We start from the raw sequence: 12,418 nt of genomic DNA, 5'->3' as shown, positions 1-12,418 counted from the left end.
TGGGGGGAAGGTTGTGTCAGTTTTACCAGCACATTTGTCTCTTTGTATAAGCTTCAGAGACATTGGATGAATAATTATGAACAGAACTTTAATTGTTTTTAATGTTAACATATGAAGAACATACATGTTTTTTAGTACTATTCAGTGATGCTTTATTATGTATTTTTTTCTCTTCAAAGAAACTGGATACAGAGCCTTTGGAGTTGTTTGAGATTGCAGTCAAAGAGCTCACATTTGATCAACTGCAGTTATTGAAGGTATTGTTACTTTTCTTGTACACTAGCTGTGGGATTTATAGCTTTGATTTTTGGACTAACTGCACATAGTGTGGGAGAGCACAAGCTTTAAAAGTAGTACAAGTAGAAGTAGTTTCAAGTATAGTACTCAAGTATAGTACTGTTGTTACAGCTTGAATAACTATCATTATTCATGTTTTCTAGAAATAGCATCCAAACAACTTGTATAGATCCACATCATTATGCTACTATTCATGCTTAAAAACAAACAAACAAACAAAAAAACATTGGTAGCATTAATTTAAAGCTGATGCTTTGGAAGAAAGATACCATTCACCAAGTCTGTATAGTTCTTATATTTCCCTGTTAACAAGGGAGATCCAGATTATGTTGGCTTCCTCCTTGGAGGTCCATGAAGAGGTTTAGAAGGGTCCACGATTCAGCAATGTGGATTGGACAAACTGTCTGGAACTAATTGATTTTAATTTAATTCAGTATCATTGTATCTTCCAAACAGAAATTGTCCCCCTACATGAGAGGGGGTCAGGGGTAAGACTGGGCCACTGAAGACCAGGCTGAGTTATCTGTGCTCAGTCAAGGAAGCAGCTGGCTGAACCAAGCATCTTGTTTTTTGTTACTTCCACTGTGTCTGTAATGGACCTTTAAACTTAAAATAAATAGATAATAATAATTAAAGTTTAAAAAAAAATGAGAAGGAAATTGTTTACTTGTAATAAGATTTCTGTGGGTGGAACACTTGTTAATTTTATTATTTTTATACTTTTTAGCTGGCTCATGTGACTGCCCTGAAAGTTAAAGATCACAATGGTGCGTACTTGTTGGCAAGAATCTTGGGATAAATTTATTATGATGTAATGATACATAGTCAGTAATTGCAGTGACTTCTTCTAATCACATTTGGCTTCTTCCTGAAAGTGTATAAATGCTTAATTAGTTACTTTAATCTTATGCTGTCTGTAAAGTTTTTTGCTGGGAAGGAAATACCTGGATGGGAGTTGCTCCCTTGGAAGAGAGGGGACAGGAGGTCAGATGATGTCTGCATAGCTAAATATATATTGATGAGTATTCAAAACATAATTGCCCGTAGTGTTTCTTTCTTATGCTTCTCTGCCTTTTTGGCACCTCCGCAGAATTGCAGACAAGAATTTTGCTAACCGTTACAGGGCATCTTATTTGTGCTAGAAGTCTCAGGCTGTAATTCATCTCCTTCACGGGGACATCAAAATCGTGCAAAGCATCTCTCACATCCAATTGTCTGGGAAATGAAAAAATAATAAACCTTGACAGGCATGGCTGCTTCTACTGAAGGTGATTCAGTGACTGAGAAAGAGTGAGGTATGGGAGAATCTGCTTCTGACAAATACTCAGTCAAAAAAATTTCCTGCTGGCAGAGCAGGAATAGTCAACACCATTGTTGGGAGTCTGTCAGTGATAGAGGGAAGACTTAAACAATCTAAAAATAGACCTTGTTCAGTTTTTTCATTCTTAAAGGCCTTGTGGTTCTGAGCCAGTTATTTCTTGCTGTGATTAGGAGTGTTACTATCTCTTTTGATCCAATGTTTTGTGTTTATTTACAGCGTCTTTTAAGGAAGAAGAAAACTCTGCTTATGAGACCCAGCCGTTTCCTTCTCTGCAGAGAGTAAGCAGTGAATGTAGAGCAAGAGATAATGATTATAGAACACGCAAACATGTAGTTTTCTTTGTGCTACTCATGTAGTGATGGATATTCACTTTTTAATATTTTAACCATCCAATATCAGTATTGGAACTGAGAATCTAGGCTTTTTTGGACACTGGAGCCTCTCCAGCAAATAAAATCAGTAGCGTCCATACCTTTCAAGGCTCTTAATTCAGAATCCCAAGTTGTGTAGCTCAGGATACACTCAGTTTAGCAACTGGCTAACCATCTGGGCATTGCATTTCAATGCATTGACAGTTGTTTGCTGAATTTAAAGTTTGTGGGGCAAAGGCTTTTGGCAGTTTGTTGTTTAGTCTTGGTCATGTAGCGGAGCCAGAAGTAAAGAAAATATAATTGAATATCTAAAATACTCCCCTTTGTGACTGTTTGCAAGCTATTGGTTTTGTATGGGATTGTCTTTTTCCCAGAAACTACTGTCCAAATAGCTTGATACCATTTGCAACATCTTTTCTGGAACTGCTGTTTTTTCTTTCCCCTTCATGTTCTCTTCCTAATGTCTAGACTGCTCATTTAGTATGTCTTTCAGGGACTTGTTTTTATACAATAATACTGCTTTCTATTTGGACTATAAAGATAATTAGTACCCAGTTAATACTTATGTGAGAATTAATATAAATTATTCATATAATAAAGAACTTGGTGTAATGGACTGAACTGTTGAGGTTCAATTCCTACACGTTTTGGTTCTCCAAAGTTCTCTTTCTTCCTGTAAGAAAGAGAATTAGTCTTCTCTGTACCTTCATATTCATGGGATTAAAGAATCATCTAGCTTTTTTTTTTTCTTTTATTTCGTTAGCTGTTGGTTTTGCATTTTGACTTAGTCACCTTTTAATTAAAAACTTTCCTTACAAGAACTTCACTTTTTTGTTCTTATCATAATGATAAGCTCATGATTTTATACTTAGGACTGTTTTTACTGAGGGTACTTTTTGTATTAAAAAGCTTTTGGAGAAGTATAAAACATTTATTTTTTCAGCCATAGAAATGGAGCATTTATCACAAGTGTTAAAGGTGAATTGATTCACATTTGTACTTGATCAAATCTTGAAAAGAAAATTTATGAGAACTTCTATGTATTTCCTAGCTTTAAAGTAGGAAAAAGTAAATGTATTCGTGTTTTTTTTTTTGTATTGTGTTTTTTTGTTTGTTTTTAGTTGACCGTTAGACCCCATTGGGGTTAAATTCCAGTGTATTCTCCCAGTAATTACCCTAATAGTACTTAGTTGACTCCCTCAGCAGTGGAGTCTCTTCATAATGAAATCTTTGCAGGTCCTGGAGTCAGTTTCTGAAGATGTTGGTTTCAACATAGAAATAAAATGGATCTGCCAACAAAGGGTAAGTGAATGTACAGGAGATTTACTTTGATACTTTGCTGTGTTCATGGCTAAGGCTTGTGATTTGATAGGACCGTTTCTTATGAGCTACAAAGGAGTACTTTTATTTTAGTGTGACCCTTTGTTTTATGGCCCACTATCTTTAAAACAGAGTTTATCACCACCACTCTTGCAACTGAACATACACAAGCACGCTCTTAAAGCGATGGGATGTATTTGTAGGACTTACCAAATAGTGCAGCTCTGCTTTCTGCTTTTAGTGAAAGGCCCTGTTTAAAGTGAAGCATTCTCTGTGGGAAAAGTGACAAGAAACTCCAGCTCTCCTGACCTGGTGCAGGGGCAGCTCCAACATGATGCAGTAATAAGAGTACTGTAGACTTGGCTGCATTGCCTAGTGCTTGCGCTAGAGGCAAATAGTTGTCAAGTCTAGGACTCGATGCCTGGAGTGGGATAAACAAGCTATTTACAGAACAACTTCCACAGTGGTAGATGGAAGTCCAAGTGCATGGACTCACGCTAATCCTCTCAGGGGCTGGTCAACTGCAGAAAGACTGCTGTTATCACAGGGTATAATTTACTTCCACTAATCTTACTGTTGGTGATTTATATTTAAATATGCAGAAATATTTTTAGCTATATTTAGCAAGTAGCAAGCAATCCAGAATATCTATAGTAGCTTTTAATGATCTTTCATGGATTTCCTTTGTATTTTCAAAATGGAAAAGATTTCATAGCAGCTTTCCCCTTAGGTGGGAAGACTGAATTTTTCAGTCATTCCTGCTGTTAGAATTCAACTGCTCTTCTAAGACAGTCCTGTAGAGCTGTAACTGGCATTCAGTACACTGAAGAAGTGGCTTCTGTATTCAGACTTGGAAACTCAGTTCTTGTTTTGCTCAAGTTGAAAGAGAGATTATAGCTTGTTAAAGTAATTTTAGTAAGCATCAATTAAAATGGCTGAAACTTGTCTTTTCTTTTTAATAGGATGGACAGTGGGATGGCAACTTGTCAACTTACTTTGATATGAACCTCTTTCTAGATATTATTCTAAAAACTATTCTGATAAATGCTGGAAGAAGAAGAATTGTTTTTTCTTCTTTTAATGCAGATATTTGTACAATGTAAGTTAAGAAGAAACCATATATTTTATTTCTTTATTATTATTTGATTAAATTTACTTTCAACATAAGTATACCCAACTATTCACTAACAAAAAGTTCCAGTTAGATCTAAAATTTGGGCATAAGAATAGATGGGAATTGAAACAAGGAATTAGATCCCTTGGATATCTGAGCTGTGACAAAAATAAAATAGGAAAATGAAGTCAAAGTAGATATTTTTGTCAAATGCCTTCCTGCATGCTTCAGTGCTAACACAGCAAAAAAAAAAAGTCAGTGTTTCTTATGGTATCACAAAGTCTTTTTAAGATACACTTAAGGGGTACTGAAGCCTAATTTACAAACAAAAAATGATTAGATTTTTTTCAGTGTATCTCCCTTTTTAAGAGGACAGGAAATTAAATAGTTTTGAATTATACGGTGGCTCTTTTTGGTAAGAAGAATTCCTCTTTTGGAATGTTAAATATATTGCAGCACAGGAAAAAAAACATAGGAAATGGCTGGGAAGCAAACAGTTGGGATATATGGGAATTAACAAGATGCTGTAGTATTTTGTAACAAGAAGTGATTGAGCATTATTAATGAAAGGCTTAATGGGAACATCATCTGACAAGAGACTGCACTGATTAAATAGCATAGAAGGATAAATAAGACAAAACTAAATCAAGGTACTGATAAAAGAATTACAAAACAAGCGTGAAAGTGTGTAACACATTAATCCCAAAACTGTGTTTCCCTCTACTGTCATTTCATGCCCCTAATTGGTATTATCCATCTTAAAAATTACATTAGTAAGGTTAAGTATTGTATGATGGTTTCTTATCATGTGTCTTTGTTTTGTTCTGTTATACATTTGAGAAGAAAATTACAGAATTGGATAGCTTTCAAGGATTTTATGTAAACATTTTGTAGGTGTGGCTTGGAGTTGAACGTGAACTCTAGCTTCCCTTCAACTGTGTTTTAACATCTGACAATGCAGTCCTATCTTGTTGCACCACTCAAATGCACATGCAGCAAAGGGAGTAATTCTCAAACAGTAAGATGGAATTTCACTGCTTTTAAACTTGCAAACATTTTTTATAACAGGGTCCGGCACAAGCAAAACAAGTATCCTGTGTTATTTCTCACCCAAGGAGAATCCAAGCTCTATCCAGAACTTATGGATCTCAGATCTCGTACAACTCCAATTGCCATTACTTTTGCTCAGTTTGAAAATTTGCTGGTAAGCTGACAAGCTCTGTAATAAAATTAAATTGAATTATTACTAATTGTTGTAAATCCATCATTTTTTACCCAAAATTGCAAACAAACTCATGAATGCGTTAACGTTAGTAACTACCAAAATAATGTCTGTTGTTTGAAATTCCTATTTAGTACATTGCTTAAAAAATACAGGGCTAAACTCTTCAATTGTACTAAGTTATTATATGAAGTTATTATAAGGAGCTACAAATGTCAATAAAAAAGTTAATGTGAGAACTTTTCAGAAACAGGTTTTTAATTGAAGTGTTTTGTATTTCAGGGAGTTAATGTGCATTCTGAAGACCTGCTGAGGAATCCATCATTCATTAAAAGAGCCAAATCTAAAGGCTTAGTTATTTTCTCGTGGGGAGATGATGCAAACGACCCAGATAACAGGAAGAAGTTGAGAGAATATGGTGTTCATGGGCTCATATATGACAGGTATGTTATTGTGCTTAAAAAAGTAGCATAGTTAAGTTTAAGAAGTGGTTGTATCCTGAATCCTGTGAAGCTTCACATTCGTTTATGACTGACTGGGTGCAGAATACCTTCCTTTTCTACTATAAACACAACAAGCCCATAAAACCAGTTGCACAAAAAGATACACTAATTCCTATTCTTTCAGCTGTGTATATAAATCAGAATAACTTCTGCTTCTCATGAGGCTAATGTAAATAAAACTTAACTCTAAAGAACTAGTGCATGGCCCACACGTTTAGTACGCTATTAACATTTCTGACAGTAATTTTTCAAACGTGTATTACAGTGTGGTGAGGACAGTGTCACTTTAACTGCCTGACTGAAATTTTCAGCTTTCTACATTTATTGATAGAAATAGTTAACACAACTTTTAAACAAATGAATTATACTTAGTTTTCCCCAGCCTTGTGTTCAGTTGTGTTTCAAAGCTCATAGAATGGCTTGGGATGGAAGGGCCCTTAATGATCATGTAGTTAACCCCCCCTTGCCATAGGCAGGGATGCCACCCACTTCTCTGGGTGCCACACACTTCTCTGGGCCACCTGCTCCAGTGCCTCACCACCCTCTGAAGAGTTTCTTCCTAACCTCTGATCTAAATCTCTCCTCTTAGTTTAAAAACATTCCTCCTTTTCCTGTCATTGTCTGATTGAGCAGAGAGTTGCTTTCTATCTTTTTTATAATTCCTCTTCAAGTATTGAAAAGCTTCAGTGAGCATTTGTGTATAGTTTTACTATTTCTTTTGTATTAGAATACCTTTGGAGTGACTCAGCGCAAACTGCCAAAAATAATCACTTAAGGTATCTCTGCAGTTCAGGTGGACATCAGAATACTGCGTTAAGTCTTTGAACAAAGGAGTTAATTCAAGTCCTTTCAAAAATCAGAAGTTTTAGGTCTTATATCTTAAAATATATGAAATTAATAGCAGGAGATAGTTGCACAAAAAAAGTATTTATTTCACTATTACAAGAAGAATCTTGAACTTCGAAAGCTGAATTTTGTCAGAAAGTCTAATTACAAAGAATATCTAATTAGAAAAGCACTAAGTGTAGTCAAGATATCAAACGATGTAAGACTCAAACCTTCAAACTTCATGCTTTAGCAAGGGTATTGCTTTGCACATGGTGCACCAAAAAAAAAAAAAAGGCAAGGAAGATCAGGTAATTGTCAAGGGCTCTGTTCACTGCAAAGTGAAAAATGAAAGTCACATGAATATGTCTAGAGGCAAAAAGTCAAATGCACTTATTTCTATAGTTGTAAACTCCTAGTGCAAAAAGTTAATTAACTCCCTTCGATCCATTCTTGACATAGAGTCGTTCCAGACTGGGTGGAGATTATCTGGTTTGCCAGTGGTCTTCCTCCTTGTCCTGTAGTAGGTCTGCCTCTTCTCGTGGATGGTAAAAAGGAGTAACAAGACTTGCACTGGGGAGCAGCTTCAGACTTAAGTCACTGAAACATCAAGCCATCTTCGCTGCTGCAGTAGTGCTGCTTGTTAGACCTCTCAACATTTAGGCCCTGTTAGTGGATGGAAAAATCTTTGGGCTGGTGTGCACAAGATCTGGTACTCTGGCTCTTAGTGTACAGCCGGATGGGTGTTACCAAACTTGATTCTGTGCCATGCTTGAAGTGATAAATCATTGGTCTGTGGACAGGTGGGGTGTTCTAATCAAATATCACTGCTTAAAGCATTCTTCTTGACATGTCTGTGCTTCTAATGACTACTAACACAGTCTTTGCAGAGTTGTTAATTACTCCTGATGTAATAGATACGGACTAGCACGGTTAAACAGTAAAATGCGTGACAGCCTTATTTCTGTCTTGGTGCTGCTTCCCTTGCTTGGATATCTAATTTCTCAGTGCAACTGAAATAGTGCTGCATTTATGCCAGGACTACAAGTCTGCAAAGTGTCATCATGTGTGCTCTTTTGTACTGCTTAGTGGGTTTAAGTGGCAGCATGACAGCAGAACACATTTTACCTCACCTTTTGATGACTAACCAATTCATTGGAATTGCTTATATGCTGAATTGCCTTGTGGAGTTAAAAAAAAAAACATCTTTCACCTTCCTGCACTGTTCAGACCATTTAGATTCTTAATACTACTCGTGACTTCTCTAATCCACTTGCTCCCCATATTTCTTCCACCTTGTTTACATCTTCCCATGTTCATTTGAGAGAAACACAAAAATAATAGCAATTGCAAAGCTGTTCTTAAAAAAAATGCACAGTAGTTCAATAGTGTATTTTTTTTCTCTGTACTCAATGTGAGTAGCAAACAATCACTTTTTTTCAGTATAACTATTGCAGGCTGGTGAACTCTAGTTTCTAAACACTGCTTATTTTTTCTGTAGGCAAAAACGAATATTGGAATGCTCCTTTATGATCTTAAATTATTTTTCCAAGTTAACAATAGAATTCAGCTTAATACAGATCCATTAGAGGGAACATGACACTTCTGAAAGTACCAGGTAGATGCTGACCTGTGCCTGGTGTTTTGTGTTGCTGTTCACTAGAGCTTTACTTAAACCATCTTCGTAAGTGTTGTTTGTGAGAATGTTAGGAAGTGAACACGTGGATTAAAATCTTTAGGTGAACTTTAGGTTGTTTGGATATGACCCTGGGTTATTGCTATGGCTAGCATCTGGTAATTGTGTCAAGTATTACGAACTGTCTGGGTAGAGATGATATCTGTAAGCTATTTTTCTGAACTTAGTTACCCATGTAAAGATGAGCAAAGCGACTGTAGCCACTCACGAAGATGGGAGAAAAGCTCTGTGCTGAATACCAAAAGTTGCTGATACCAAGTGTCGGGGGAAAAAAAAAAAACACAGGTAGGGAGGGTCTGACTTTGTTTTGCATGGAGGAAAAGCTGCAAGGCTGAATCCGAGAAGCTTAACAATGCCACTGCTGTTAAAAGAACCAGCTCACTGGTGCAAGGGGAAGATTTTTTTTACCATCCTTTCTCCACTTGGGCTGCAGATTATTAGACATACCCAAAGTCATTAAACGAAACGTATGGTCTAGTGCAGTTTCCAGGACAATATTCTGCTTTTTTCCAATGTTCAGTGAGCATTAATTTCAACACTTAAAATATCAGAACTACTTGTGTAAAAGATAATCTATAGAAAAGGCGACACCTCTGCCTCAATATTCAGACTCCTATTTGGGCCCTAATCTAGAAGAGTACGTTAAAGGCATGTCTGTGCACCTTCTGTTAACACTGAAAGTTAAATCTCATGGTAAAAACTCCTTATTAGTCTGGTGTTTAGGTTTACGGAAAGAAACTTGAACCTAGTATAGACAAATTCTCTGGATTGGCAAAAAAAAAAAAAAAAGTGTTTTAAAACAGATTTTTGGAGGGGAATTACCTGGCATTATTCTCCTGGATAAGCTTTGTAAATGGTTCAGAAGATACTTCTGTGTTTGAATTTACTTAAGACAGTCGTTCTTACTGAGTTAACTCTTCTAAAGAGTTGGTTACATATTAAACACCAATGTGGAGAGGGGGTGGGTGCTAACTTGGCTTTGCATTATCATCATTTTTTTTAATTCTCTCAACGTGATCTGAGTTGTGCTTGTTGAATAATACATACAGACAGCTGCATGAAAATGATTAAGCCAGTAATCCTGAAACACTTCTGTCAAAAGTTTTTCCATGAGTATTTTCAGTGTGTTTGTCTCCCCTCTAAATACTGCTTTTCCTTATGGCTTCGTGTTGAGTTGGCAGGTTCCAGACAAAAGCTTTGTGCTGTATCAGTAATTTTCAAAAACTAATGCAAATTTTGTTGGCAATAAATGCAAAAGCATTTCAAAAACTAAGACTGATTAAAATTCTAAGCTAAGACCGATTAAATCTGTGTCATTTCGTACGGTTTTCTTGCATGAAAACAGTATTTCCATGTGACTGACTGTATTTTTTTTTTTTTTTTATTTCAAATTAATTGGTAAGAGAGATCCTGGAGCTATGGTCTTTCTGCCAGCTGAAGGTGTAGATTAGGGGACTGAAACAAAAAGTGGGAGCATGAAATTGTGAGGTGTAAGAGTAGTTCTGCTTCAAATGGTCTTCTCTGCCTTCAGCATAAAGAAGCACTCTGCGTATTGTAGCAGATGTTCCAGTGAACAGTCTGAAAGGAGCCTGGAAGGCTGGCTTCTGCAATCTTCATTGAAAAGAATTGAATATGAAGCAAGAATTACAGAATTTTTGCTTGCCTTAGCAAAGAACTAATGGAATACCTGCTGGAAGCTGCCTAGCAGCATGGCTAGCCATGTTCCAGAGCCACGGGGCCTGGAAACGTGCCTTTGTTTTTCCATTGTCTATCTGATGGGAAGGGCTTAAAAACAGCAGTTCATAAAGGGTGTTGCTATATTAACAACAGCAACAAACAAACAAAAAACCTTTCTCCTAACTTCAGTGCTACGTCTTGACTGCATAAAAGAATTGATAATGCGTGACCTAGGTTAACTAAAGAAAGCAAAGGTCCAACTGCATTGTGGGAAGAAGGTTGTATTGCAGATAGTTTCTATCAGGCAGTTGGGGTTTGTATCGCAGTCCTGTATCGGGCTGTAGGTGCTGTGCAAGTGATTGAACTCTGTGCCTTTGGTTCATGTACTTTAAAACTGGACAGCTTGCTATCTTTGGCCTTACTGTGAGGGACTTGATCAATATCTGTGCATCCTGCAGAATTGTTTCCAAGCTCATTTACTATATCACTCTTTGACAGCTTTTGAGCAAGCTTATTCTTGTCTTGGCTTTCCAACAGATAAGAATGTGTCTTGCTGAGTTCAAAGGCACCTGGCATTCTGTTTTGGTTGTGCCATTGTGTTTCGACATAGGTTGAAATTATGCTGTGAAAGAAAAAGGATGATTCAATAGAAACATGCGACTTGCTTGAAGGAATCATAGATGAGAGGCAGTATGAATATTCATAAGATGGTGAAGCAGAAGCCACAGTGATTCCTTCCAGAAGTTTTCTTGGAAGGAGATAAACCTGGAGACCTGCAATATCTGAAAGCATACATGTGCAGTAGATAAAAGTGAAGGGAACTGGACTGAAGAAAGTTGGCAGCGTTCGTGTTTTGTGTATAAATAATATACTGATATTAGAAGTAATGTCGATGGTTAGAATGTATCCTTTTTATTTTGGCTGCGATAATTTTTAACCAAAGTAGGCCTGTGGTTTTTCTTCCTTTATTTCCATGAAGTGCCATTCACTCCAAGTAAAGAGGACATACTACTTAAATGATGTAAGTACTTGAATTTGCATTAGCTATGAATAAAGATCAGGTTTTGTTTTTTACTCTTCAGCTAATATTGTAATAGTAACTTTAAACAATATAAATCAACCATTGTGTAGAAAACATACCATTTTATATTGCAAGATTAGAGACAAAACACACGGTACTAACCTCAAACATGTTGTTTTTGTAGACTAGCTGGTATATAACCAGGAGGAAAAAAAGACGAGTAGCTTCATTTAGTTGTCTTGTGAACTGTCAGGTTATACTGATAAGTCTTTGTCTCTTTTTTCTCTCATGTATGCAGGATATATGACTCAAATCCCGAACAACCAAATATATTCCAAGTAGAGCAACTGGAGCGTCTAAAGAAGGAATTGCCAGAGTTGAAAAGCTGTGTGTGTCCCACAGTTAGCCACTTCAAATCCATATCTCCATGTAAATGTCATCACAGTTGCCTGGAAGAGAAGACTGTAGATAACTTGCAGAGTGTTCAAATGCAAAAGGACTGATTCTAGGCAGAATGCTGTTTTGTATCTGTTTAACTTTGACCATTGGAACAGTGCTCTCCATGCCTTGACTGTTTGTTTGTTTCAGTCCCCCAGACAGCAATAACTGTGTTCCTCCTTCCTGACAATACTTGCTAAAGTTTCACACAATGTTAAAATATTCAGCCAGTTATAGTTGTTGCAGTTTACATATACAGTTTTAAGTTTCCCATAATCAAGTCTCAAATTTTGAAGCAGTAAATTTAGTATTAACACTAAGTGTGTTTTTAAAAAAATTGAGCACTCTAAGGAGTGGAAGTTAAAAAACTAAATTGTAGAGAAATTACAATGACCTGATGGTGAAAAGGCTTTAAAAAGAAGTTTTGATTTTGATTTTACTTCAATAGTACAGTTCATCAGCCTGTACATGACAACAGGAAATGTAAGAGTGATCGTAAGGTACGTAAAATCAGATCTAGCTCGAATATCTCCATCTATATATGTATTTGCACCGATAGATCCACCTGTATAAAGCTTTGTGCCATTTAAAAAAGAACTAGACATCTTTAAGG

At 36.5% G+C, this 12,418-nt stretch overlaps 1 protein-coding gene across 5 annotated transcripts in view; it reads left to right on the top strand.

Moving 5' to 3' along the window:
* GPCPD1 (glycerophosphocholine phosphodiesterase 1) overlaps positions 1-12,399 on the top strand; it is a 43,498-nt gene extending 31,099 nt beyond the window's left edge. For 4 of the 5 annotated variants that reach the window (XM_035321674.1, XM_035321676.1, XM_035321675.1 and 1 more), the window contains 8 exons: positions 180-257; positions 1,025-1,064; positions 1,835-1,896; positions 3,226-3,291; positions 4,272-4,408; positions 5,492-5,627; positions 5,928-6,088; positions 11,666-12,399. In XM_035321674.1, the coding sequence (XP_035177565.1) occupies positions 180-257; positions 1,025-1,064; positions 1,835-1,896; positions 3,226-3,291; positions 4,272-4,408; positions 5,492-5,627; positions 5,928-6,088; positions 11,666-11,870 (885 nt within the window). In that variant the 3' untranslated portion in view covers positions 11,871-12,399. Of the gene's footprint in view, positions 1-179; positions 258-1,024; positions 1,065-1,834; positions 1,897-3,225; positions 3,292-4,271; positions 4,409-5,491; positions 5,628-5,927; positions 6,089-8,836; positions 8,938-11,665 lie in introns of those variants that run through there. The other variant, XM_035321677.1, reaches the window with a different exon arrangement.
* Positions 12,400-12,418: the final 19 nt, after the last annotated feature.

This window comes from Oxyura jamaicensis, chromosome 3 (assembly GCF_011077185.1).
Source record: "Oxyura jamaicensis isolate SHBP4307 breed ruddy duck chromosome 3, BPBGC_Ojam_1.0, whole genome shotgun sequence".
NCBI classification, from domain to species: Eukaryota; Metazoa; Chordata; class Aves; order Anseriformes; family Anatidae; genus Oxyura; species Oxyura jamaicensis.
This window is presented reverse-complemented; position numbering and strand designations above follow the sequence as displayed.